The sequence below is a fragment of the Podarcis tiliguerta genome (assembly GCF_965153285.1).
Source record: "Podarcis tiliguerta genome assembly, chromosome: 10".
Classification (NCBI taxonomy): Eukaryota; Metazoa; Chordata; class Lepidosauria; order Squamata; family Lacertidae; genus Podarcis; species Podarcis tiliguerta.
In genome coordinates, this window is record NC_139543.1 from 6,982,368 (window position 1) to 7,009,410 (window position 27,043).

Below are 27,043 nucleotides of genomic sequence, written 5' to 3' on the forward strand. Positions count from 1 at the left end.
CTCCTTTTCCTAGTACTGCATTCTGAAGATGGAATCCTATGAGTTAATTTCAACGTAACTGATATTTTGTTTTCAAAAAACTGTGTAAGTTCATTTTAATTGTAAGCAAGGTGGACAACCGCCTGCTTTTCTCTTCCACATGATTTCAGCTTAATTATTGCTTCTGGATTATTATTTCTACAGTCTTCAAGGCATACAATGTAAGCAGCTGCCGAAAAAATAACACTGAATTTTCTTAACTATATTTTCATACCTAAAATCTATTCACTCTTCCAAACAAGCAAAATTAACATACAAAGCAAAGTTGTGTCTTTTGTTCTGTGTGACTTACTCTGTTCACTTTCAGTGGTTGTGACAATTATGCAAGAAAAACACCCCACACTAATTTAGGATTTTTTAGTAATTTAAACATCAATGAGCAACAAAATAAATATAGGAGTTGAAGTACCTTGTACTTCAGCTCTTTATGCTGGATGTGAGGTCTGTGAAAGTGGTCCAATAGAAGCTCCCCTTTTATGCAGGAATTGTGGGGAATTCCTAGTACAGTGGTACCTCAGTTTAAGAACAGCCCTGTTTATGAACTATTTGGTATACGAACTCTGCAAAACCGGAAGTAGTGTCCCAGTTTGCGAGCTTTATCTCGGTCTACGAATGGAAGCCAAACAGTGGAAGGGCACCAGCGGCGGGAGGCCTCATTAGGGAAAGCACGCCTCGGTTTAAGAACAGTTTCTCTTGAAGAACGGACTTCCGGAATGGATTAAGTTCATAAACCGAGGTACCACTGTACCACTGAAGGTCTTCATTGGGCATAAAAAGGATATGGCTGGGGAAAGACACAGCCAGATGGGCAGGGTATAAATAATAAAGTTATCATTGTTATTATTATAGCAAGAGAGAAAAATGTGGGTGACTAGTATTGCTGTGGAAAGGCCTTTCTTTCTTTTTTATAATAATTTTTATTAATTTACAACAAAACAAAACAAAATATACAATATTTTCACATTCAAATATTCAAAGTCTTTCTTTTTTGGACTTCCTTCAACTTTTCCATAAATCTTTCGTAGTCTTTATTAGTTTACGCATTTCTTGTCCTTTATATTGTCATTGTTTGAATCTTTTCCCTTCGTTTCCTTTAGACAATATCTCTCATATTTTCACAGTGCTCTTTTAAAACCTTCTAGCGTTATTTCGCCTTCACTTATATTTTCCAGATAATCAACAAATTTTCCCCAGTTTTCTGTAAACTTTTGGTCTCTTAGGTATCTAATCTTTCCTGTCATCTTGTCCAATTCAGCGTAGTCTAACAACTTTGATCTCCAATCTTCCACTGTCGGTATTTCTTATTGTTTCCATTTCTGTGCCAGTAACACCCTTGCCGCCGTCACTGCATACTGGAAAAACTTACTGTCCTTTCTTTTAACTTCTTTTCCTATGATACCTAACAGAAAGGCTTCTGGTTTCTTTGTAAAAGTATATTTTAAAATCTTTTTCAACTCATTATATATCATTTCCCAGAAGCCTTTCACTCTTTTGCATTCCCACCACATATGATAGAATGAACCATCTTTTTCTTTACATTTCCAACATTTATTGCAAGTCTTATACATTTTTGCTAATTTTACTGGTGTAATATACCACCCATAAAACATTTTCATGACATTCTCTTTCAGTGCCGTACATGCGGTGAATTTTAAGTTCTCCTTCCAAAGTTTTTCCCAATCTTCAAACTGAATATTATAACCTATGTCTCTGGCCCAGTGTATCATAACCGATTTTACTTCCTCATCTTTCAAATTCCACTCTAATAACAAATTGTACATTTTCGACAAGTTTTTACCTTCCTTATTTACTATCTCAGACTGGAATACTGAATCTTTGTCTGCATAGCCACATTCTTTAACATCCTTCCTAAACATTTCATTTATTTGGTAATAATGCAACCAATCATATACATATTTTTTAACTTGTTCATATGGTTTCACTTTCCACTTTCCACCCTCTTTGAATAAGAGTTGGCCATATGTTACCCATTCACTTCTCATATTGATTCTCTTTACACTCATAACTTCTAGTGGTGATAACCAGTGTGGTATTTTAGGTTCTAATAGGTTCTTATACCTATCTCAAACTTCAATTAGTGGGCCTCGGAAAATGTGGTCTCCAAAACCTTTGTGTACCTTCTTTTTATCCTTCCACAAATACGCATGCCATCCAAATCTATTATCATATCCTTCTAAATCCAGCAGTTCCTTATTGTCTAGTTTTATCCATTCTTTCAACCAGCAAAGACATGATGCCTCATAATATAATTTCAGATCTGGCAGGGCAAAGCCTCCTCTTTCTCTTACATCTGTTAGTAATTTAAATTGAATTCTCGGCTTTTTGCCCTGCCATATATATCTTGAAATCACTCTTTGCCACTCTTTAAAATGTCTAATCCCCTTAATTTATAGGGATAGTTTGGAACAGAAACAGCATTCTTGGCAATACGTTCATCTTAATTGTAGATATTCTTCCCCAAAATGAGAATTTCATTCTTCCCCACACTTCCAGGTCCTTTTTTATTGCATTCCACACTGGTACATAATTATTTTGGAACAAATCAATATTCTTTTGTGTCAACCATATTCCTAAATATTTCACCTTTTTAACCGCCTCTATTTCAATTTGCTGTTGCATTATTTCAATTGCACTTTGATCCATATTCTTCACAATCATTTTAGTTTTTTTCTTATTTAATTTAAAACCTGCCATTTCTCCAAACTTGTCCATTTCCTCTATAACTTCTTTAGCAGTAACTGTAGGTTCTTCTATTGTAACCACCAGGTCATCTGCGAATGCTTTAACTTTATATTCATTTTGACCTATCGTAACCCCTTTTATGTTTTCGTTTTGTCTTATTGAATTCAGAAGGACCTCTAACACCGTTATAAATAATAGTGGTGAAAGTGGACATCCTTGTCTTGTTCCTTTCGAGATTTTCAATTCTTCTGTGATTACATTATTTATTATAAGCTTTGCTTTTTGTTCTGTATAGATTGCCTTGATTCCATTGAAAAACTCTTCGCCAATTTCCATATGCTCTAAATTTTTAAGCATAAAATCCCAAGCTACTGTGGAAAGGCCTTTCAGAAATGTCTCTGTGAGTTTGTTCAAGGGAAGTTGGCTTGACTCTCAGCTGTTTGTTCTGCTTATGTTTGGCAAGGAAACAGAAAGCAGGGAAGAGTTAAGCAAACAAGCTACAAAGTGACTTCAGGGAAATCTATGACATGCTTTTAGGATGCATGTTCATCATTTCTTGACCACTGATGGTTCATGAATCAGGAGGCAAGTGGTAGGGAAAGGAAAGTCTTTCCTTGGGCCAGTGACATTTCAGACGGCTTGTTTTCTATACGGAAGGGGAGTTGGAAACCAGAAGTAATTTTCTTACAGAAGAAGATTAATGAAGTTGGAAGAACTGCAAGACAAAACTATCCTGGAAATCTTAGGGCATTTCATCATTCAAGTTGGACTCTGATTAGAAACTTCCCCACTGCTGCAAGGAGTTAGAAGCTTTCATTCATCAGTAAGAACTTGAAAAAGACTACTTGTTATATGGATGTTTTACCAGAGATTCATAACATTTGTTGTTGTTTCTGTATATGGTTGAAAACTTACATTAGCACAATACAGATGCTATTGTGGATCTCTTTATTTGTTCCACAGACTTTAAATTTACAGTATGTCAATTTGCTTTGCATTACAAATGGATATATCAACTTCCCTGCTTGTCTTGCAGCCCCAACTCTTTCCCAAAAGTCTGAGAATAAGCAAAAGAAGTTGTTAAAGGTGAAGGTTTCCTACCCAACAACCCAAAAAAGTTCATAAGACTTCAAGTTTCTGAGCGGCATCATAATTTTCTGCACAGTGGATATGTTGTGGTTGTCTTGGACATAAGCAGGTTACGAAGTTTTGCATTGCAAAGTAGAGACATTTTCATAACTGAATATGGGAATAGTTGTGAGATATAAACTTCAGCCATGTGATTGTTCTATCATGCTCTTTATTCCTCTTTCTTTCTTTCTTTCTTTTACCAGCTGCCTGTCTTGTCCTGGGCTGTATGATTTATCCTGATGGCTGGGATGCAAAAGAGGTGAAACGGATGTGTGGTGAAAAGACAGACAAGTACACATTGGGGGCTTGTTCAATCCGCTGGGCGTACATTCTGGCCATCATTGGAATCCTGGATGCCCTGATCCTCTCTTTCTTGGCATTTGTACTTGGCAATAGACAGGACAGCTTACTAGCAGAGGAACTCAAGCTGGAAAACAAAGGTAGGAGGAACGGCTTTGGGAGGTTGTGTTACTCTGAACGGCAAGGGAAAGCACTTTAAAACAACCATCTCCATTGTCTATATAAAGACTTGTGCTTGCTCATAAGTTATCCCCCGTCCATATCAAAGAACTGGGCCTTAGTATTATTGACCTTGTCAAATGGCACCTTTTGGCTTCTCCCTTCCCCTTTCAGGCTCTTCAGGCTCTGGCTGAGTGGCAAAAGTTCCTGTGTAATTCCTGTTCCTGTGTGCTGCTTCCCAAAGGGATGTTACTCTGCCTCAGAGGGCAAAGAAAAGCACGCAAGGGAGCAGTGATGGTGACGTAGACTGTGGAGGAGGGCCCCTCAAGCTGGTGAACTCAGCAGAACTCAGAGCTGGTTGTAGTCCTTGTTCTGCCAAATTGCCTTGCGTTTCCCCGGACAAGTCTTTTACCTCGCAATCCGCAAAAGCAGTTCCTGTCGAATTCAATGTGCAGGGCCCGGCCCACCCATGAGGCAAGGTGAAAGGACCACCTCAAGCGGCAGGATCCACAGGGGCAGCAGATCCCCATAAGCGACAGCTGCATATTCCGGCATTGCAGGGGTTGGACTAGATGATCCTCAGGGTCCCTTGACAGTTCTACAGTTCTATGATACTTAATGGCTAGGTTGATAAATAGAACAGTATTTACAGACAGTGGCTTAATCCAAACCTCTGTGACCCTTAGATGGGGGGGGGGGAATGGCTCCCCATGCATAAATGTAAACCCATTTCTGTATACATTATGCATATTTGAGGAGACATGTATAAGTCTTATGTATTTAGTTCTCCTGCTTTACTCTTTTGCATAATTTATTTGCCAACTTGGACGGCTTTAAACAAGGACTAGACAAAGAAGCGAGAAAATCGAGAGACCAAAAAAGTCTACACAGTGTTGGTTTGCTACATTAAAGTAAATAAGTTGTAATGAGGTATTTCATCTGCTACTTTTATCATTCCGGCACTGTATGAACAAGGCCCATCTCCAAATAAACTTATTTTGGCAATTATATTTAACAGCATTCCTTTTGCTTGCAAATTTCATCATCATTGCATTCTCCCAAGCTTTCCCCAGTCATTCTGTGAAGTGTTGGAGGGTCCTTATTCTAAATGCTTCTAAGAATATAGCAGAAAATGCCCATGTGCTCATTTAGTATATCTTTCTAACCATGAGAACTAGAAATCTGCTGCCTTTTGAAAGCAATTGTTTTTAGAAAGCAATTCGAATACCACATTGTGGATCTTTTTTTGGCAGCTCCCATCGAACCTGCAACCTTTGCGTTATCAGCACTATGCTCTAACCAACTGAGCTATCCCAGTGTGCATCTTGAATGATTTGTTCAAGGTAACACTAGCTCCTATGACTAAACACTTGGTTAACTGAAGACTGAACAACAGCACACTTTCTCGTTGTGCTGTTCTGTCTGTCGATGGTATGTGGTTGTGGTTGTTTAAAGTCATAATGAATCAGAACAGTTTGCCTTTTGTTTGTTTATTTAGGATGCAGCCAAGTCCACAGGCTTTTGCATACTAATGCTGCTGTTCTCCCACTTTCCCCTGAACTCCTCATTCAAACAGCTAAAATAATAACAATTAATCTCCAAGGCAGGGGCTTAACCAAATAATCTGAGCAGCTGCCCCCACTGCAATGCTTGGGAAGCACGAGTTATTTACTGTTCCACTTCCTCATGGGTAACATTACTGTGTGAGTTATTAAGCTCTTGAAGAATGTTATCTCATCACAAAGGCTCTAAATTTGACTACAAAGCCTTCGGAAGTGGCAAGACAGTTGAGAATGAGCCCTGGATTATAAATATCGGGATTTTTAAAATATTGAGCCTGAGCCTGAGGCACTGTGAATGTGTCAGAGTCAGGTTTCCTGTTCTAAGCAGACATCAAAGGATTCCTGCGAGCTGTGCAAGGGTGTCTGAAATATTAGGATGCCCCACACATTCAGGCACGCACAGACGCACCTTGACAACTGTCCTGAATTTGGTCCCAAGAACTTGCTGGGGAGTGAGCTGGGTATGGGGGTTCATTTGGAGGGTTCAGCTTCAAGGTAAAGTTTTGGACTTGATGACTACAGAGTCTGATAGACATATATTCCTTTACATCCCAGCCTTAGATGGAACTCATAGCAGTCTCCCATTTAAGACATTGGTGAGGTCTGGAGAGCATCTTGGCTTCAGCAACTCTGCAGTTTCTGCCAGGTACTCAACAGACCATTCACTGGGCCCCATCACAAAGACCTACTAAACCTACTTATTCAAGGTTGAAGAAAAGGAGTCCATCATACTACACTTTTACACGCACATTCCCAAAACATTCCTCATGTTATCTGCCCCCTCTGTTTCCATTTGATGTTAGACATGTGACTGAGGAGAGCCTTCTTGGTTGATGTTTACCTGGCACCAGTTCCAAAATCATTTTAGCTGTGGTGCCATTTTATTTCCTGGGATTTTTATAGTGTAAGCTAGGTCTGAGTCGTTGTTTCTTAATCCGTTCCACTGAATTGTATCAGGGTTGTGCGCTTTTTTTAGCTGCTGTTTCCAAAAACAAAGGTTGACTAAATTTACCCAACTGATGCTCCAGACAAATGGCACCCCACATGGTTAGGTCCCATGTGGTTCCTGGTTTCTATGGCAGCCAGTCTGCTCCCATAAGGAACGAAGAGGGACATTTCATCTGGGCAAGTGGGAAAACAACATACACACGGACATTTCCACTCACGCTGCTCTTCTCGCCCACTGGGAAGGTCAGAACACTTTTCAAGTTGTGAGGCGAGGCGCAACCTTAAAGCCCTTGGAATGCATCAAACTGTGAAGAACAACCTCATGATTCTTAGCAATATATTTAAGCTTCCCTAATTTTGGAGATCAGTTGGGTTTTACTTATGTTTCTGATCTCCATAGTCCAGATATGTGGGGAACACAGTCACGTTCCACAGCTGGATCTCCACAGTGAGCCTCGGAACTACAAAAGTGTTTTAGGAGATGTAGGAGGTTTGAATCAAATAACGAAAGGTTGAAAACAACCTCTGAAGGTGACTGATCCTCCTCTCCCCCCTGTGACATACCGGTGGGCAGATCAGGAGAAGATTTGGGCATATAAGAAGATAGAGGACAGTCACAATAGCTTATTCTGCAGAACTTTAGGTTGTTCAAAGCACCTTCACATTCATTATCTTTTGATCCTTGGAAAATCCCATAACGTAGACACATATTTCTCCTCACATGATAGAGGTGGACTGAGGCTAAAAGAGAATGACTTAACTGAGGCCAGCTCGGAGCATAGAAAGTTGTCTTATCTCATGTAAAACCAATGGTCCATCTTGCTAAGTATTGTCTCTGCTGAGTAGCTGCCACTTTCCAGGACCACAGGTAGGAGTCTTTTCCAGTCTTACCTGGAGATGCCAGTGGCTGAACGTGGACATTTTACATGCCAAGCATGTGCTCTTTATTGCCAAAAATAATCAACTTGTCCCCAGAAGCAGACTTCACTGTGAATTGAAAGATACTGCTAACATTTCTATTTTAAACACCAAAAGTTCAAAATAGATGGTTGCCTTCCTGGAACTATGCTGGTTCACTGCTATCCCAGTACAAATAGCTTTAATATAAGGGGGGAAATCTCTGTGTTAACACCAGTTTCCCGAGCCTCTAATTTACTGGTACTCAGCTTCATTTATTGAGGTTTAACACAAATGTTAGGCATAGGGATGCAAAATGCATGCTGGTTATAATCCTATTACATGCTTACCTAGGAGTAAGACCAAGTGGGACTTCTGAATAGGCAATGCATTAGGTTACATTGCCATGGATAGTTTTTTTAACCTTCTCACCCTTTTTCTGGGATACCTTTCAATCCTAGTTCAGTGTGGAAAAGCAGAAAGGAAATATTATTTCCTTGATTCATACTGCCAACCCAATGCAAACAATCCTCAGTTTTGTTATCATGAAAACAAGGTGTGATGGTTCCAAAAATACCCAATCATGGTTTGGTGCTAGGTGAGTAAGTCTTAAAGGATCCAAAGGCTTGCATACACTTTCTTCTTCTTATGTGTTGTGATACGTTCCCTTGTGTGTTGCAGTTCTGTTCATGGTCTGTGGCAGAAGCATATTTGCCATATTATTCCAACAGCAGAGTATGCTTTGTAGTTGTCCTGAAAACCTGGATGGGAAACTAGGATTTCCTGTTCATTTCCCATCCTAGGTTACAGGAGAAGCATGCGCTGTAGCTTACTGGAAGCTGGGCAGCGATGATGGAATTGGAGTAATTGAGGGGAGGGAGAGTAAGGAAAAGGGACTCTATAAACCTGAGGGTCCTCCAAGGCTCCTTCGCCTTGATAAACCGTGGGATGTTATTTCATCCAAACCAGCGCACTGCTTGTGAGCTCCTGGTACACAGGCTTTGCAAAAGGGGTTCCAACAGGTACTGCTGCAAAGAGTTCCCCACATACTGATGATTCACACAATATTTTCTCATGTAGGGGCGGAGGATAGCCATCTTAAATGACCTGGAGTTCTTTTGGCATGTAATTTGTAGGGCACTTCAGAAGCTTTTCAGGAGTGGTGCAAAATTCCACTTCTCAACCACCTGCATACTATGGAGAGAAAACTCTACATATAGATCACCCATGTGGTGTAATTAATACAAGAATTGGCTGGCTCTCTAGATCCAAAGCGCAGGGCTAAATGCACTCTCCAGTAAGAGAGCCCCAGCAGGGTTTAAAAGTCACTAAATATGCAGTGACAGTGAAGCATTAGGAATATAGGCTGTTAGACCTTTTAATATCCCATTTAGTCCACTGACAGCGCTCCCCCACTTCTACACCTCTCGCAAACAGACCACACTGTTTAGTAAGTTTAAATGTTTTACTTACAGAGTTCAAAGATTAGATTCATGTGCTATTCCATGCAGCAACAAGGAAACACAGGCAGAAATCTTGGGATACAAAATATTCTGAAATAGCTCTAAGCATGCAGTCTGAGCTTGTAACTTGGTGAGTTCACATGGTGAAAAAGAGTGGACAAAGAAGGAAACTTAACTTCCCTCCAGGTGAGGGGCATGACCTAGCTGAGTCTAAGAATACAACTCTATGATCTTAACCCCTTCATGCATTAACTAGCCCTAAGCTTGCTAGTTATAAATGAAAGGCGGGATATCAAATCCAAACTCTTCTTCTTCTTCTTCTGACTGCAATTTCCTACATATACTTCCTTTAGAGAGCTGCCATAAATTCACTGTAGGTACAAAACCTCCTTTTAAATGTCTGGAAATGAAATACTCTCAAAGTAAATTCTTTAGTCTTTGATTGTTATTCCAGTGGGGTCTTATGTCTTTTAGAGGTGAAGGGTACACCAAAGTGCACTGGAAATGACAGGACATGTTTTTAAACAAGATATTTCAGAGCACTAATTGGGAGTTTGGGGCATGAGAGGCACTCGGTGACATATTTAGAAGAACAGGCACGAAAGGGCATGGCTCTGATACTATAATACAACCCTAGGAACTGTCAGCATGGAAGGAAGGGATGTGGAATAGTAAAGTGATGCTCTTCTGAGGGTGAGGATCAAGAATTCTTTCATGGTATACTGCTGTGCTCCTCTGCCATTTCAAAGTTAGCCTTTAGCTTCTAATTCCTGGATTTAGAGCAATCGTTGAGATCCTGCTGAGAATTAATTGGCACGTGCCCTTTAGCTTATCCAGAAAACGGGACTAACGGGTAAAGAGCAAGCCTTGCCGCCTTCCCTCGGTCAGTTTTGTCTTTTTCATGCTACCCTCCTGCTGTTTGGTTGCTGGTTGTTAGCTTTATTCAATGCAGGGCAAAGATGACACATTATTGAGAGAAATAAATACCCTCTACTTCCCGCCATAGCTGCCTTGTTATTTTCTTGAAGGAGGCTGACAATCTCCTCCCGAACATGTCTTTCTAAGGTCTCTGTGACATGATTAGCTGCTGTAACTTTGCAGTCGGCTACCACGCTAGCATTTGTGTTGGTTTTAAAGGACTATGCAACTCCCATGGCCACCAATTAGGCTGCAAGTCGGTGACGTTTCAGGCAAAGCGGATCTCAGGCAAAGGAAATGGCTTGTGTGTGAAGTACACCTTGATTGACCTCCTGGAGTCAAGGTCTTACAGGAGGAAGGGAATCAATTCGTTATATACACTCGTCTCTCCAGAGGAGCTGCAGTCCCTGGTGAAATCTGAAAGCTGAGGTTCAGGGGACTTTAGAAATTAAATCCGTACTGATGGAGCACACAGAAGATGTAGAACATATGTAACATAAGAGCTCTCTTCAAATATATGAGGAGTTGTCATATAGAAAGTGGGGCAGCCTTGTTTTCTGCTTCACTGGAGTACAGGGCTAGAACTAATGAGAAGGAAAAGCAAGGAGGCAGGTTTTGGTTAATTATTAGGAGGAACATTCTAAGAGGAAGAAGTGTTTGCGTGGCGAGTTCCGGCCTCCCCCCATAGAAATAAAGACACGGGACACAAGAATTTGAGTTAATGGGTCAGATTAGGCCACAGCTTTATTGATTACAGGAATTGAGCGGTATTGGCTTAGGCATTGGTCCTACAACTAACCGGCCTGGCCGGTGAGGGTTAACCACCAGTGGGAGGAGTCCTGCTGAGGCACATCAACTAGGACCTCCCCCGGGGTCACTGCATGGGGGCGTGCCGTGGGCCCACACCTCCATAGGCTTAGGGCGAGGCCACGCCCCCGGAATCCTTTACCGGACTACCCTTTATTTGGGAGAAGGTGATAGTGCTCCTTCTCCCCCTTCATCTGCACAACAATAGACTGTACCCCCACCAATGCCTACCGCCAATACCGTGGAGTTGTGACGGTTTGCTACGAGGTAGGCGAAAAGCAAATGGCTGGAGCCAATCTGCCAGATGGAAAAATTCCTACCAGGCGCCTTGACGGCGGCCAACCGAGATTCATAGCAATGTCAGAGAACCTAGCCTAACGGGTGGGAGCGGAGGGAAAACCAGGTCAGCTGCGGCGTGGGAAAGAGAGAGGTCCTCGGCCGCGCCAGACCTAAGTAGGCGAGGCCACGCCCCCCGCACCAGCCGATTGGCTGACACGGGGTATGACGCGGCCGAGGATTCCCTGCTATCGCGGGGGAGGGGGGAGGGGCGTGAAGCCCGCAACCCCACCTCCTCCCTAGCTCGGAAGCGGATTTTGCGTGCAACATATGATCACAGTAGGCGGTGGGAAGTTCTGCTTTTCTGCAGCTATTTAACCAGAGGCTCCATCGCCCTCTCCTGGGGATGCTGTTGTTTCAAGGTTCCTGCACTATGTAGGGCAGCTCAACTGCATGATCTCCAAGGTCCCTTTGAGTCCTAAAATTCTATGAATCAGTAAATACGTTGCCGAGCATTATATGCAGTAAAAGCAAGAAAGACCATGGTAGCAAAGAACTTAAAAACCTCTGGAAATTATATGCAGTGCTTAAAATGGACAGACGCAAGCCATAAAACGACGTACCGTATTTTTCGCTCTATAAGACGCACATTTTCCCCTCCAAATTTTTTTTATTTAAAGTTTTTTATTTATACAACAAGAAAAACAAACAAAAAAAAACACAAATACCAAATTATACACAAATTACAAAAATAACCATAGACACATACTATTCTTAGCAAACAATAAAACATCTATTGGTCTTAACACTAAAGACCCAACCTCCCGTCTATTCCATGCTTCAAATTCATATTACTTATTGCCAATACACTTTTTTTTTTATAATTAAACTTATTCTCATTAAATCTAATTTCTTATATCTACCTTACAACTATTACTGAAGTTCCTTGAATGCTGCAACAGAATTTAAACTACTATATTTATTTTTCAGATATTCTTTGAAAGCCTCCCATTTAGAAACAAATTCCTGTTTTGATTTATTCTTTATTTTTTCTGATAAACCATCTAATTCAGCATATTCTGTCAGCTTTTGGAACCAATCTTGAATAGAGGGGATTTCATTACTCTTCCATTTTGCTGCAATCAAAACTCTTGCTGCCGCCGTGGCATATAAAAAGATACCCTTCCTCCAAAAATTAAGGGGAAATGTGTGTGCGTCTTATAGAGCGAATGCAGGCTCCTCGGCTTCAGCGATAGCAACGCGAAGCCTCAGAAGCGCAGTGGGAGCGCTCCCGCCGCGCTCTGGAGGCTTCAGGTTGCCTTCACTGAAGCCTAGAGAGTGAAGGGGGATCGCCTGAAGCCTCTGGAGCGCAGCAGGAGCTCCCGCTACGCTCCGGAGGCTTCAGGTTGCATTCACTGAAGGCGAAGGCAATGTGGGAGAGGAGAGCTGCGCAGCGCCCCTTTAGCGAAGCGGGAGGAGAAATGGAAGGGGCTCCGTTTCTCCTGCCGCTTCGCTGAAGGGGCACAGCACAGAGAGGGGGAGAATTTTTTTCTTGTTCTCCCCCTCTAAAACAAGTTGCGTCCTATGGTCGGGTGCGTCCTATAGAGCGAAAAATACAGTAACTCTGCGTTTCCGCTACCACTAATTCTCTCTATTGTTTTTATAGATGATAACATCATTTCTCACAACTTAACCAGGTTGTACTGAATTAACACTGCAGCTAAATCCGTCCACCTGTGGTGGCCCCCCCAAAAGCACCAGTGAGTGATATCACAAGGCCTGCTGTCTAAAATCAGGCCTGTGTCCGGGCTTCAGACAATCTAGCAGAAATGCGCAGGCAATTCTCATTTCTATGTAGGGTCTGAATTAACGCTTTATGCGTTTTTGCTCCTGCTCAGAATTATGTTCTTGCATATGACAGGGAAGAGAATTAATCAGAAGTGGGGGAAGATTTATAATTTACAAATCTGGAGTCCTCCCCCCCCCCCAAAAAAAAAAAATGTTTAGAGGCATGATGCTTAGCATTCAAACAGTGGGGCAGTGAGTCCTCCAGGAGTGATTATTATTGTTGGGGATAAAAATACTGACGTAGAACATTTTTTTAAAAAGCCACTCTGAAAACCTTTTCAAATTCCCAAAGCAAATAAAAGGAAGCCTAAACCATAGGGGTTAAGAATGGAGACCATGGGCTGGCGAGTCTGTGGCTTAAATCTCATCTTGGCACCAAATTTTCTAGGTGAGTTACGGCCTTGAGAATCTCCAAATGCAATAAGGGGATAAAAATACTTCCCTGCCTCAAATTGTTCCTGTACAAATTTCTAAAATGGTTGTTGTTCTCATTAATTTCATTTCTATACCACTTTACATTCTCAAGATAAGACTGAATGCTGTTTACAACCTGCATTAAAACATCAAATAAAACAATCTAGAATAAAACATTACTGTAGAAAGTCAAATATAAAGCATACATTCAAAGCAACATAATTAACAGGAAATTAAAATATTATCTTAAAGATTTCAAAACAGAACATTGCAAAGGAGGTCAACTACAGACTGCACATTTAAACGCAGCAAAGTTAACCAAACATTTTTTATCTTAAACATTTCAGAAGAAAACATTACTAAAGGAAGTCAAATATAACATGCACATCTAAAAACGGCACAATTAACAAGAGAATAAAATATTATCATAAGCAGAGGACGTATCTGCTGCTATTGCTGTCAATCCAGTTGATGGAGGTTCATGGCAGGCGGTGGCTGTGGAAACTCAGACTGAGTCTGCATGAAGATGGTCCCTGGCCTCTTCAGCAGCTTAAGCTTTTGTAGCTGGAGTCAGTCAGGGCGCCGCCCTCCCAGGTCAGGTGGGAAAGGGCCTGAAAGCCAGGGAGCAAGTTTTCCAGAACCAACAGCTAAGATGGCTCAAAAACGATGTATGGGCTTTGAATACTTCAAATGCACCATATACCAGTAAATCCTGGGTATTATTATAGTTACGTGCAATCTGAATTATGTAGGCTTTTACAAATCTATTCTGTTTGGATAATCAGGAGAAACCTTTTTCACAAAGGCTGCAGTTTACCATTGCCAATGATTCCAAAACATTTACTCCCTTTTGCCTTGCAATACGTTCGTCACCGGAAGGAATCCTTGATGATCCACAGTTGTCAAAAGGAGGACACATTGCGTGGCGAGTTCCCGCCTCCCACCAGTAGGAATAACGACACGTGACACAAGTCTTTTAGGTTAATGGGCTAAAATTGGCCACAACTTTATTGGTTACTGGTAACGAGCGGTATTGGCTTAGGCATTGGTCCTATCCGTCTATCCGGCTTCAGCCTGTTTGCTTGAAGACCGGGAAGGGTTAACACCAGCAGGGGGAGCCCTGCTGATGCACAGCAACTAGGGACTCCCCCGGGGTCACGGCTCCGGAGCGCGCTTTAGGCCCTGACCTCCATAGGCTTCAGACAAGGCCACGCCCCCTGGAATCCTTTACCAGACTACCCTTCAATATTTGGGGGAGGTGATGGCACTCCTCCCCCCCAACACATCTACATAACAATACCCCTACCAGTGCCTAACCACTAAAACCAAAGAAGTTGTGACGATTTGCTACAAGGTAGGCGAAAAACCAAATGGCCAGTGCCAATTTGCCAAATGGAAAAAATTCCTACCAGGCCCCTTAACGGCAACCAACCGAGGTCCATAGCAAGGTCAGAAGGGAAACCTTGGAGGGCGGGCAGGTGGGAAACCTAAGAAGCTGAGCGGCCAAAGAGGGAGATCCCGGGCCGCACTTGCCTTAAATGAGGCAAGCCACACCCCCTGAGCCAGCCGATTGGCTGGCCAGGTGATGACGTGGCACGAGGATTCCCCTGATCGCGCGGGGCTGGAAGCCAGCCTCCGCGTGTGTGTTGGAGGCGTGATGCCCGCAACCCCACCTCCTCCTGAGGTCGGAAGTGGCTTTTTCATAGACCACTTGCTACTGCACTAATCACAATCCAACCTGGAAAACAGGTGTTGGATTGAAATAAACGACAGACGAGTGACAAGTGTCATATGGGAGGCATCTCCCGAGCATGTCTCAGAGAGTCCCTTTTATTGAATATTACAGCATTGCCACATATGTGCTTGTTGCTGATTGGTTAACACAAATCATATGCAAGGGTTGCATATAGGCATTAATCATCAATAGATTAAAGGTTGGGAAAGGGAACACAGAATTGGACAGGTATGAAAACCTCCTTATTAAACTATTACTAGTGATTGATATAGCAAAACTTAAAAGGGCATAACCATCGCATTCATAGATGTGGTCAACCATGCATTAAGAACAGGTCAGGGTACGATGTTTCATGAACTCAATGTGAACTGAACATTCTAGGGTGGGTATGAAAGGAATGCTTCAGCTCAGAGCGGTTTGCCAAACTCATGTGCAGAAGCAAAACCTCCCATCAAACAGGGTCAGTGAAAATTTTCCGGGACGTCCAGCATAGGTGGGGTTTTAATAATAGGCTCTGTGGCAGGTGAGAAAATGATCCTCGCTCTTGTTAAATGTATTAGCTGAGATGGGCTGAAAGCTGCTGCTTTCTTTCTTTTTTTCTTGCTCCACAGCTGAAACAGAAACAGATTGTCTGAAGGGCAGATTGTTCTTCCCAAGATCTTGTCAGCTAGTCTTCTAAATACAAGTAAATATGGGTCCCTTGGCGTCTAGATGAGCTGTCAAGTCTGCAAGGCACACAATGAACATTCCGGAGACATGACGTATTTTAAAGGGGGGTTATTTTGTTTGGGGCTTGGTAAATACTAGGGCTGCGAATCAGTGTAAAACTGAAACATTAGAGATGAATCATTTAAATTGGCTATAAATAATGGCTTCCCTAGTGCCACAAAATAATTTCATACCTCTAGAGGGAGTGAGCCTAGTAGCAGAACTCAGCAAATTTAGGCAGCTGTCTGGGCCAGAGCACCCAAATAGGCTCATCAGCACTAACAACTGGGCCTTCTATTACACTGGGTGCTCCAAAGCACTGTGGGAAATTTCAAAATGGCAATCCATAGCTGCCTACAAACAGGGCATCTTATCTTTTTTTTCTTTTCTTTTTTGATACTGAAAGTCTTTTTTTTTTTTCAATGCAAAATCGTAACAAAAATTACAAACTTTGAATCCAAAATAATACTATACAAACAAACAAAACGGAACATACAAAAAAAAGCAGAAAAGAAAAAAGAAAAAAAGGGAACAAAACAAAACCAAACGATAATGAAAAAGCACACATTTACAGAAAGAAAAAAAAACCATATCATTACGTACATTTACACATATTGACTTCCTTCCTTTGTTCTAAGACCTCAATAAATTTACTCTTACTGTATTGTTGTGTCTGGTTAGATTACTTTCATCTTTGTACTTTTTTTATATATATATACACCATTTTTTTTCCTTTAACCCTGTAAAGCATCATTTATTACATACCAATATACTTACTCCAGAACAATGTTTTTTCATATACTCTTTTGCACAACCCCATTCTTTTAATAATTTCTGGTCCGATTGTCCCCTTATGAATGCTGTGAGTCTTGCCAGATTTATGTATTCACAAAATTTAATTTGCCAATCTTTCACTGGTGGAATTTTCCTCCCTTTCCAGTTTTTTGCTATAAGCATCCTGGCAGCTGTTGTTGCATAAAGGAATACTTTCCTTTGATTTTTGGGAATATCGTTTGTAATTAATCCTAAAAGGAATGCCTCCGGTTTTTTACTGAAAGATATTTTAAACATCTTTTTGAGTTCTTCGTAAATTTCGTTCCAGAATTGTTTAATAGGTCGGCATTCCCACCACATGTGAAACATTGTTCCTATTTCTTTTTTACATCTCCAACAGGTATTCAAATTTAATTTATAAATTTTAGCCAATTTTACCGGAGTTAAGTACCATTGGTACACCATTTTCATAAAGTTTTCTCTTATTGTGTAACATGCCGTGAACTTAATATCATATTTCCATAATTTCTCCCATTGTTCTAGCCGAATCGCATATCCTATATCACATGCCCATTTAATCATAACTTCTTTTACTTCTTCATCCTTTAATTCCCATTCTAATAAAAAATTATACATTTTGGATATATTCTTTTTTGAGTTTTGTAATAATACTTTTTGTAATTTTGATTCATCTTTTTCAAATCCTATTGTTTTATCCTGTTTAAATATTTGTGCAATTTGGTGATATTGAAACCATGTAGTACAGTATTGGGTCACCAAGCAGGGCATCTTCTCAATGAAGAGGACGCAGTGCCAAGGGCCTTCTCAAATCTGGATGTGGCCCTGAGAGACAGGTGTTGGAAATTGAGCTTGGGGGAGGTAATACGTATGGAGAAATGTTTACAGTACCAAGATCTATACGGTACGTCTTCCGATTTCAGGCAGAATCAGTTGAAGTCTGACAATCCAGTCCTAGACACAGGAAGAATAAAATAAAACAGCCTGCTATTTCCTCGCGTGGAAGCTGCATTCTCCACGCTGTCATCATTTCAGCAAGATGTTATATAAAAATCAGCAATTGTAGGAGACTCAGCTTTTTGGTGCTCCAGTGTTGCTTGTCTTGGAGAGAGAGTGGGGGTGGGGGGAGAGGGGGGAAGGAGAAGGAGAGGGTTTAGTTGCAAGTGCTTTGCTAGGTAACCTTGTACAAGCTCCTTGGCACTGGTTTGCAAAAACACCTGAACATCCACCGTCTGTCGTCCGTTTGGCATTCTGAGCCATTCCCAGGCTCCTCACTCTGAACAGTGTGTGCGAATCGCTTGGGGATTATGTGAAGTCACTGATCAGCCGCCTCAATCTAAATACCGCTCAGCAAGAATTCTGCCTTGTACTTGATTCAGCTTGTGCCCTTTTATTTTTGAAGCCCGTGTCTCTGTACCAGTACAGTGGTACCTCGGTTTATGAACTTAATCCGTTCCAGAAGTCCGTTCTTAAACCAAAACCGTTCTTAAACCAAGGCTCGCTTTCCCTAATGAGGCCTCCCACCGCCGGTGCCCTTCCACTGTTCAGATTCCATCCTTAGACCAAGGTAAAGTTTGCAAACCGGGACTCTACTTCCAGTTTTGCAGAGTTCGTAAACTGAATAGTTCGAAACAGGGCTGTTCTTAAACCAAGGTACAACTGTATATTAAATCCCTGTTTTTCACATGTGCAGTCTCTTTCTAGATCATGAGACAGCCAGCAGGGCTTGTCTTTTTCCATCCTAGGTGCACAGTAAAAAAAGGGTAAAGGACCCCTGACAGTTAAGTCCAGTCACAAACGACTCTGGGGTTGCAGCGTTCATCTTGCTTTATAGGCCAAGGGGGCAGGTATTTGTCTGCAGACAGTTTTTCTGGGGTCATGTGACCAGCATGACTAAGCCACTTCTGGTGCAACGGAGCACCAAAACCAGAGCAGCGCACGGAAACGCCATTTACCTTCCCACCGGAGCGGTACCTATTTATCTACTTGCACTTTGACGGGCTTTTGAACTGCTAGGTTGGCAGGAGCTGGGACCGAGCAACGGGAGCTCACCCTGTCGTGGGGATTTGAACCGCCGACCTTCTGATCGGCAAGCCCTAGGCTCTGTGGTTTAGACCACAGCGCCATCCGCATTGGTAGTGGTGGTGAAATCATGGTGGTGCAACCCCACAGAGTAGTCCCTAATGTGTTTTGTTGTGTTCTTCACACGTTCAAGTTGTTGTAGCAGTCATTTCATTGCTGCAACCTTCTCAGTGTACTGGGAGACAATGGGGCTTTAAGCTGGACCGTTCACCATGTCTGTCTCATATGATCTGTTGTGTCAGGTGATATTTTTGAATGGGCTAGGCACTGCATCAGTAGTTGAGGAGGTGGGACATCAGCCCAAAACCAACCAACCCAGTGGTAGAAAAGGGGGCAGACCCACACAGGCAGTTGATTTCACCCCACTGACGTTCCAAAGCTTTCCTTGCCTCTCCCACTTCTACATCCCAGAGTTTACACTAAAACTGGCAAGCTGTACTTTGGCTAAACTGAGCATTAAACGTGTAAACCTCTTGTAGTTTTCTGCAGTTCACATTACCGTGCATTAATTTCAGCTCTTTCCTAGACAAAATAAAACTCTGGATATTTGGTCAACTGCTACAGAAAGAGATTTTGTAAGTAAGTCATCTTGCTCCTGGATATTAATTCCAAAGTACCGAGTCAGCCTGACATTTTCTATCAGCTCCCTTGCTTGTAAGAGAGAACTTTAATACACTGTGATATCATTAATAATGATGATGAATAGAGGTTCCTCAGCAGGAGCCAGAAGTAGTGCAAGATTAAAGCTCTCCCTACATGCTGCTCCTTAAGAATGGAGACACTGACAGTATGCAGCATTAGTTGGCTTCAGCGCTCCATCAGCCAGAGAAAATCCATCTACCAAGATGAATGACAGTTCCCAGTTCTCTGTCTCATTCTAGCGCAGGGATGAGCAACCTTGTTCAGCCCTGAGGGCCTCGTTCCCTTATGAGCATCCTTCCAGGGGCTGTGTGATGGCCTGGGAATCCGATTCAGAGGCTGAACCGGAGGAACCCCAGCCTGCACAGGAGTCCCCGCATCCAGGGCCGGCTGAACGGGGGCAGGGCCTTGGATCTGAAGCACCTGCACCTGTGCTGGATCCTCAGGAGCAGGGACCAGGTGAATCCACTCTGGCTCCGGAGGTGGTTGAGGGCTCAGTGCCTACAGGTGAGTCTCCCCCTGGGTCCAGTAACCCTTCAGCCTCTCCTGAACTGCAGAGGCTCAGGGCAGAGAGGCGGAGGGAACTGGTTTCTCCCAGGAGGAGTGCTCGGCTTAAGGCCAGGAGAAGCGGGTCTCCTGGGGGCCGGGACCGCCCCTGGTCTCAGAGAAGATAAAGGCTAGTCAGCCCGGTCCCAGGTTGCGGGAGCAACGTCGTTGAAGAGCTGTTTCAGCCAGCACCCTGTCCTGTTCCTCCAGAGTTCCTGTCCTTGCCTTCTCCTCGCCCTGGGGGACTGCTCCTTCACCCGTGGAGGACTGTCTGCCGACCCTCGACTCAGGTCCTGGACCTTGCCCCACAGTAACCTCCCCCTGGGACCAGCACAGGCTGCATCCCAGTGGTGGGTGGAGGACCCAGAGGCAAAAGTGGGGTGGAGCCACATGTGTCACCTTTGTACATTGAAAGTCAGAGCTTCCTGCACTCGTTACACACCTATTTCTATCCAGGCAAACAAAGAGGCACAAACGCAGTTCAAGGACACATTCCAACCAGAAGATGCACTCAGGAAGGGTGCAGAGTAGGAGCACTGAGGGATGTACCCTGAGGATAGGGGATATGGACTGGGAAGTATCACAAAGGCCTGACAGAGGGACCTGGAGACCTTGAAGTTTCCTCAGCTCTGAAGAAGAAGAAGAAGAAGAAGAAGAAGAAGAAGAAGAAGAAGAAGAAGAGTTTGGATTTGATATCCCGCCTTTCACTCCCCTTCAGGAGTCTCAAAGCGGCTAACATTCTCCTTTCCCTTCCTCCCGCACAACAAACACTCTGTGAGGTGAGTGGGGCTGAGAGACTTCAAAGAAGTGTGACTGGCCCAAGGTCACCCAGGAGCTGCATGTGGAGGAGCGGAGACGCGAACCCGGGTCCCCAGATTACGTGACTACCGCTCTTAACCACTACACCACACTGCTCTAGTGTGGTGAAGAAGAACCTAGGATGCTTTGTAGATGAAGAGGTGGAGCTGCAGAAATGGGCATGAGCTTGATTTGCATTTTCTTGGGTGGCTAAGGGGGCAGAGAATGTGCTCAGCCTCCACTCCAACAGTGTCTTCTAAAAGTGGACTTCTTTAGCTTTTCCTACCTCAGCCAGTGGTTGCCTATTATTCTCACAGAGAAAAGGGTACGAAGGGCAAAACATTTCCTCTTGATGTGATGCTAGATGGCCTAGCACCCCCAAAAATAAATAAATGGCGGGATGTCTTTGTCCCATATATTAGATTTCAGAAGGATAATTGAAGGTATGTTTCATATTAAGGTTTATTATTGCAGTCTTAGTTTAGTTTTCCATACACACCCACACACCCCATTCCTCATAAAGAGATGCATTTTTCTTCAGAAAACAGTTCATATTTATGTAGCACTTTAGAATGTTCAAAGATCCGCAGAGGTACCTTATCTTGTGAAAAAAGAATGCATTAATCTTGCAGATAGTGCCACCGCTTTCCACAGCTTCCTGTCATAGCTAAGGAAATTCTGCTTTTCGAGGAGGAGTTGGATGTCATTGAGGAAGTGAAAAACTGGGTTCAGGGACAATTCCTAGAGAGAGCGTCACTGCTTTGCCAGAGGCCCCTGTTGGGAGTCACAGGACTCAACAGTGAGGTCGCCTGCATGGCCTGATAGTGCATGTATGCCCCTCGTCTTGGTCTCTGAGGACTCCTCTGAACCCTCAACAGTTTTTGAGGGCACTCCTCTTCTGCCACACCACATCCAAGGGCAACAGGAGCCTCTCCAGTTCTTCCTGGTCCAGTGCCTGAGAAATAGGATGGCCCCCTTAAACCCCAACAGTTTCATCAGGGGAGCCAAGCTTGGAGAAACCAACCAAACAGAATGACCACTTAAGCTGTGTTGGCTCTGGACCATCATTGGAGCAGCACCCTATTCTCACATCTCCTGTGAGTCTTTTATCCAGACCAGACTTCCTCAGACTCGGCCCTCCAGATGTTTTGAGACTACAGTTCCCATCATCCCTGACCACTGGTCCTGCTAGCTAGGGATCATGGGAGTTGTAGGCCAAAAACATCTGGAGAGCCGAGTTTGAGGAAGCCTGATCCAGACTGACTCTGAACCTAAGTCCATAGTGAGCTGACCGTGGTCCTGATCTCCTGTGAACTACCCTAGCCTTGGATCCAGCTGGGATTCAGTCACCCCTTGTGGACCCCAGCTTATGAGGAAGAGGTGACCAGCAACATTTGGAGGACCACACTGACCACTCCTGCTGCTGTAACAGAATAACTAGATCTGCACTTTCTCTTGTACACTAGAACCAAGCTTTCCCCGTCTTCCTTTTGTTCCCTATTCATTTTATACTCAACTACTAGTTTTGATATCATTTGTTTTTAAAAGTTGCATCATTGTATTAGTTATAATACAGTATAGTAAAAAGGCGCACTTGTATATTTGCTGTATTTTTTATGGTTTCAGTAATCCAACAGCAAAAGCATTGAAGCTCCGCCCTAAATACTGGATTTTTTTTTCTCACTTATTTCTCTGGCTTCTCAGTTTCCAGCAGTCATTATCCTTCCACTTTAAAGCATATATTCAAGGCATAAGAAGTAGAAACTTTTTAATATGTAAAAAACAAGGTTTTCAGAAAGCATTTCTGTGCCTAATAGCACTTTCTGCACTTCTGTAGAACTGCAGAAAAGTTGGAAGGCAAAATAATGATAGTTGTAAGGTACAATGAACATACATTACACCAAAGCATTAGAAATGCTATAAATTATTGACTTTTTGAATTTGGCTATGTGTAGTGCAACCCTGCTCATGCTTTTTCACTATGTTCAATGGAGCTTAATCTTGGAAGTGTGCGTAGGATTATTGAATTAAACGCTTTCTGTTTTTAAGTGTGTGTGGAATGATTCATGGCTCCAGTATCTTAAATGGGTGTGACATAAGGTACAGAAACCATGAATAATGCGACAGATACTTAAAATTAAAAAGCAGAGCAATGTAAGTTACTAAAATTTGGTTTTCAGAGCATTTATAACTCTGCTGTAATTTAGATTCATTGTAGTTAAACTGACAATGGATTTATGGAAGGTTTCATACAAGAATGGAAATGGAATCATGTCTGTGCAAACTCTCAATTAGCCATAATTAACATGTCAGTGAGCTATCAAAGACATGCTAATAGTTGGTAAATAATTCCTTAATTAGGAACACTAATAGTAGCAGGTACAATAGAGGCATCACACAGCGTTAGGCATGGAGTGATTAGCATAAAAACCTGAAATGTTATCCATGCACAAATAAGGGTTAGCCATTCATTTGAATGAACAAGCCAATGTGTATTTGGCTACATCAGAATAATACCAGTAATGAATGTATTCCAAAACCCATTCTTGTTTTCTTTTGCAAATCATAAAGCACTTTTTTTCAATAATATTGTGAAGAACATTGATTAGTCAGTTATTACTTCTGATACAAATAAGTAGCCGTTGCAAATGCAATAGATAAAATTGTTAGTTCATGCGTGAGAAACTGAGTGCTGTGCTTTTGTGGGGGTTGTTACCCATTTAAATGAAAATAAAAGAGAGAGAGAGAGCAAAATCTGTGCATTTTCCCCTTTGGAGAGGCAGTAGAGGAAGCTGTTTGAATCCAGACTGCTTCTGGGTGTTGGTGTTGCTGTTGTTCTTTGGTGGGAGGTGTTTAACTGCAAATGGCGTGAACAATTTGATTTTGAATCCATGGCATACTCTAGCACCAAGTAGTCAGTTAAATAGTATATTTACATGTTTACAGAATGCAGTTCTGCTGCCCGTAACTCTAAGCCTCTCCCATCACATTTTACAGTCTATTTCACTTTCCTCTTTCATTCCAGATATGGGATGCTATTTGTGAGAGTGCACTTTACAATCTTTTCAAAAAAAACATCTGTGGGCTCCCTTTTCTCTGTTTTCAGCATCTTCATCAGCTTCTGTTCCCTTCTTTCCTTCTTCATCTTCATCATCCTTTCGGTTCTCCTTCCACCCTTTCATCTGGCCCAGGGTTCATGTTCGGATGAAGGGCTTCTTTCCATCCTCTCTCCATATCCCTTTGTATCTGGTGACCGATGCCCTGATCTTCGGGTAGCAGCCTCAAAGGAAGCCGCAGCAATGTTCAAGCTACATTTGCTTGCACATGTCTGAGCATGTCTTTTATAAGAGGATGCCTAGGGTTGGTTTGCAATGCCTTCTCTTGGCGTGCATAGTAATATGTAGGAATTGTAGAGTCCGGTAGGTCTGAGCTTCCACAATTCTTTCCATGTTGATGGGCCACACACACTGACTAATGGCATCTTTCCCCCCTCTGCGGAGACTTCAAAGGGACTTCACTTTAAAAGCTGATTGGGTGTTACAGCTTGTCTCTTTGAAGGCCCGCCCCCAGCAACCTGTCAACTGATTGGTGCTGAAAGTGCACCTTCAAAAGAGGTTTCCTCTCTTTAACTTTGGCAGACGTTGTGCCCCTCTGGGTCGTTAGACCCAAAATAATCTTCAGTCCTTAACAAGCCTCCTGGTAATCAGAACAAAATTACCTTTCTGTCAATATCAAGCCCCATTTTCACTTGCAGCAATTCTGTAATAATTACAGTGCCCTAATGAAGCACTATTACAGTGCTATTAGCATTTCATATACAAATCCTTTTTCCTGGGAGCTTTTAACATTGATACATTTTTATGTTGCCGTGCATTTCAGAACACTGATGCTTTTAATGCCACATGCATCTCTCTCTTTCGCTCCTTTTTCTACAGTTAAAAAACAGGATTGTACAACAGTCTAATATTATTACATATTGTAATTACACACCCTAATTACATGATTGCATGCCTTTACACTAATTGCACAATTAAACGTCATTACAGCAATTACACGAATACATTTGAATCAATTAAGAATTGCCTTAAAATGCACGGGCAATTCACACAACAAACACATATACCATGGCTGTATTGGCAACTCCACAAGAATCCCCATTCCATTATCCCATCGCATCTGATGTTCCACCCCCTAGCTTCAGTTTCTCGCTTTCTTCAAAGTTTTCTTGTAGTTAGGTTTGCGAATGTTTAGTATATACTGGAGGCAGAGCAAGTTGCTGTGCTCAGAATGAAAACGATGGTTTTATTGCCATTTCTTCGTTTTCTTACATTTATCTCAGAATATTCATTTCAAATCGTTTTTACACTTGTTTCTGAATTCTTCAGGCATCCCTAATGTAGAATGCTGTGCAGAACCATGCAAAAATATTGTGCCTGTGTTGTATGGCTCGCTAGAGGAAAAATGGATGGTCATAATACTGGCCATTATAGCACTGCTGGTGCCACTAGATAACCCGATGGGCAAGGGGGTGGGGCAGCTATCAGCTGCCGCCCCCCAGCTGTGAGTGGCCTTCCATAACAGATCATGTTCCCCGACCCCCAAGCAAGCCAGTGGGTCCAAGTGGCAGCAGATGCAGGGAAGGCAGGCAAGTTATAGGCCCCGGTGGCATGTGGGCCCTGACTAATGTCCCATTCTGCCGGGTACTGATTCCAGGCCTGTTTCGTTCACATGAGCAAAGCTAACCCTGTTCTTTCATGGGCAAGTAAGCTGTGGGACTTCCCGCTCCTGAAATGATGGCTTCTTTGTGCATCTTCAGGAAAGTGGTTTAGGCCTTGAACATGCTTTTTCTTAGCACTGAGCATAACTGTTTAAAGCTCAACAAGCGTGTCTCGAGAGATAAGCACATTTCTTTTCATGGAGCAATCCTTCTTTCTCTTGAAGGTACCAATAAAAGCCTCACTCGAGATAAAGATGCCGTCCTCAGCTGGCTTGGCGGTTGTTATGTTTTATGCAGTTTGTTCTCTTTAAGAGATGTTTCTGAAATTGCGTAACCTACCCAGCATTAGACATTTAGAGCCTTCTTTCCAGATCGTCCCAAACCATATAACTTTCCGCAAGGCTCATACCATCCCTGCCACATCCACACATACACTGGATAGGGAAGTAGCTACAAATGGGAGCAATCCATGTCACCTGTCTCCCCTGCTGCCTTTAGGGGATCAGGAGCAGCAGAGTCAGTCGGGAGCATACAGTAAATCACATGAAGTAAGTGGACTTACCTCTTTATTAGAAGAAGGATCTGTACAGGAGCGTCAGACCTAGTTGTAAAGACTGAATGTCCCTGCCTTTCTGACAGCTGTCTACATCCCACCACTCCGCAGGGCTCTTCCCACGCAATCTGAGACTGTGCCTGCATGCCTTCCTTTTTCTTTACCCCCTGTGATGATTTGGTCTGGATTGGTGATTTATAACCACAGCAGTGTGGCCTTTGGGTGGCTGGTGGGTCAGAGCTTGCAGAGCGCTCAAGCCGTGCCCCCAGCCGTAAACGTTTGTGTGAGTTTCCAAGATGATTTCCCTTCGGGGTGGGAGGAATAAATATGATGTTAATCCTTTGGACAAGGGCACTAGGTAGGCCAGATCTAGTCACAATCATTGAGTATTTAATTAAGCGTATTTAGGACCGTTACCATCAGAGGTTAGGGGAAATGGGGAGAGAAGGAAAGCTTCATTATAAGTGCACATCAAGAATAAGGCTGACTGACAGTTGGCTGCTGCAACTAGGGGGTGCGTTGGCTAAGCTAATCGTGCAGATCTTAAATTTATAATCAAACCTACTTGAGAAGCTTGGGGGCCATGATAACTGGCCACCATTCTCTGGGAATCCCACTATGAATAAAATTTATTAGATATTTTAAAATTATAAAAAGAAAGACAATGAAGAAAAGCAATTCAACAAACAATACATCAACAATAAAAAAGAGAAAAAAACAATACAACAATACAACATAAGAAAAAGAACAAAAACACACATCCAAATTTTGTATCTAAATCTTTCATTAGCTTATTTCCTCGACTTCCTCGCACCTCCCTTTTTTGTATTCTAGTTCGAATTATCTGGTTCAACAAATCCTTTCCCTCCTCTTCAATTTTTGTTCTATAATTTATCCTAACCCTATTTAACTTTCAATTTTCCAATTTAACACATTAACACTTAATATTCATATAATTCTTAATAACCCTTCTGCTAAAACCATATAACTTCATTCCAATATACTTCT

General features: G+C 42.5%; 1 protein-coding gene across 1 annotated transcript in view; it reads left to right on the forward strand.

Annotated features, from left to right (window-relative positions):
• Positions 1-27,043, forward strand: part of LHFPL3 (LHFPL tetraspan subfamily member 3) — a gene marked incomplete at its 5' end in the record, with an annotated part of 262,271 nt that overhangs the window by 159,582 nt on the left and 75,646 nt on the right. The window contains one exon of the mRNA XM_083401214.1: positions 4,077-4,313. Within this exon, the coding sequence (XP_083257340.1) occupies positions 4,077-4,313 (237 nt within the window). The remainder of the gene's footprint in view (positions 1-4,076; positions 4,314-27,043) is intronic.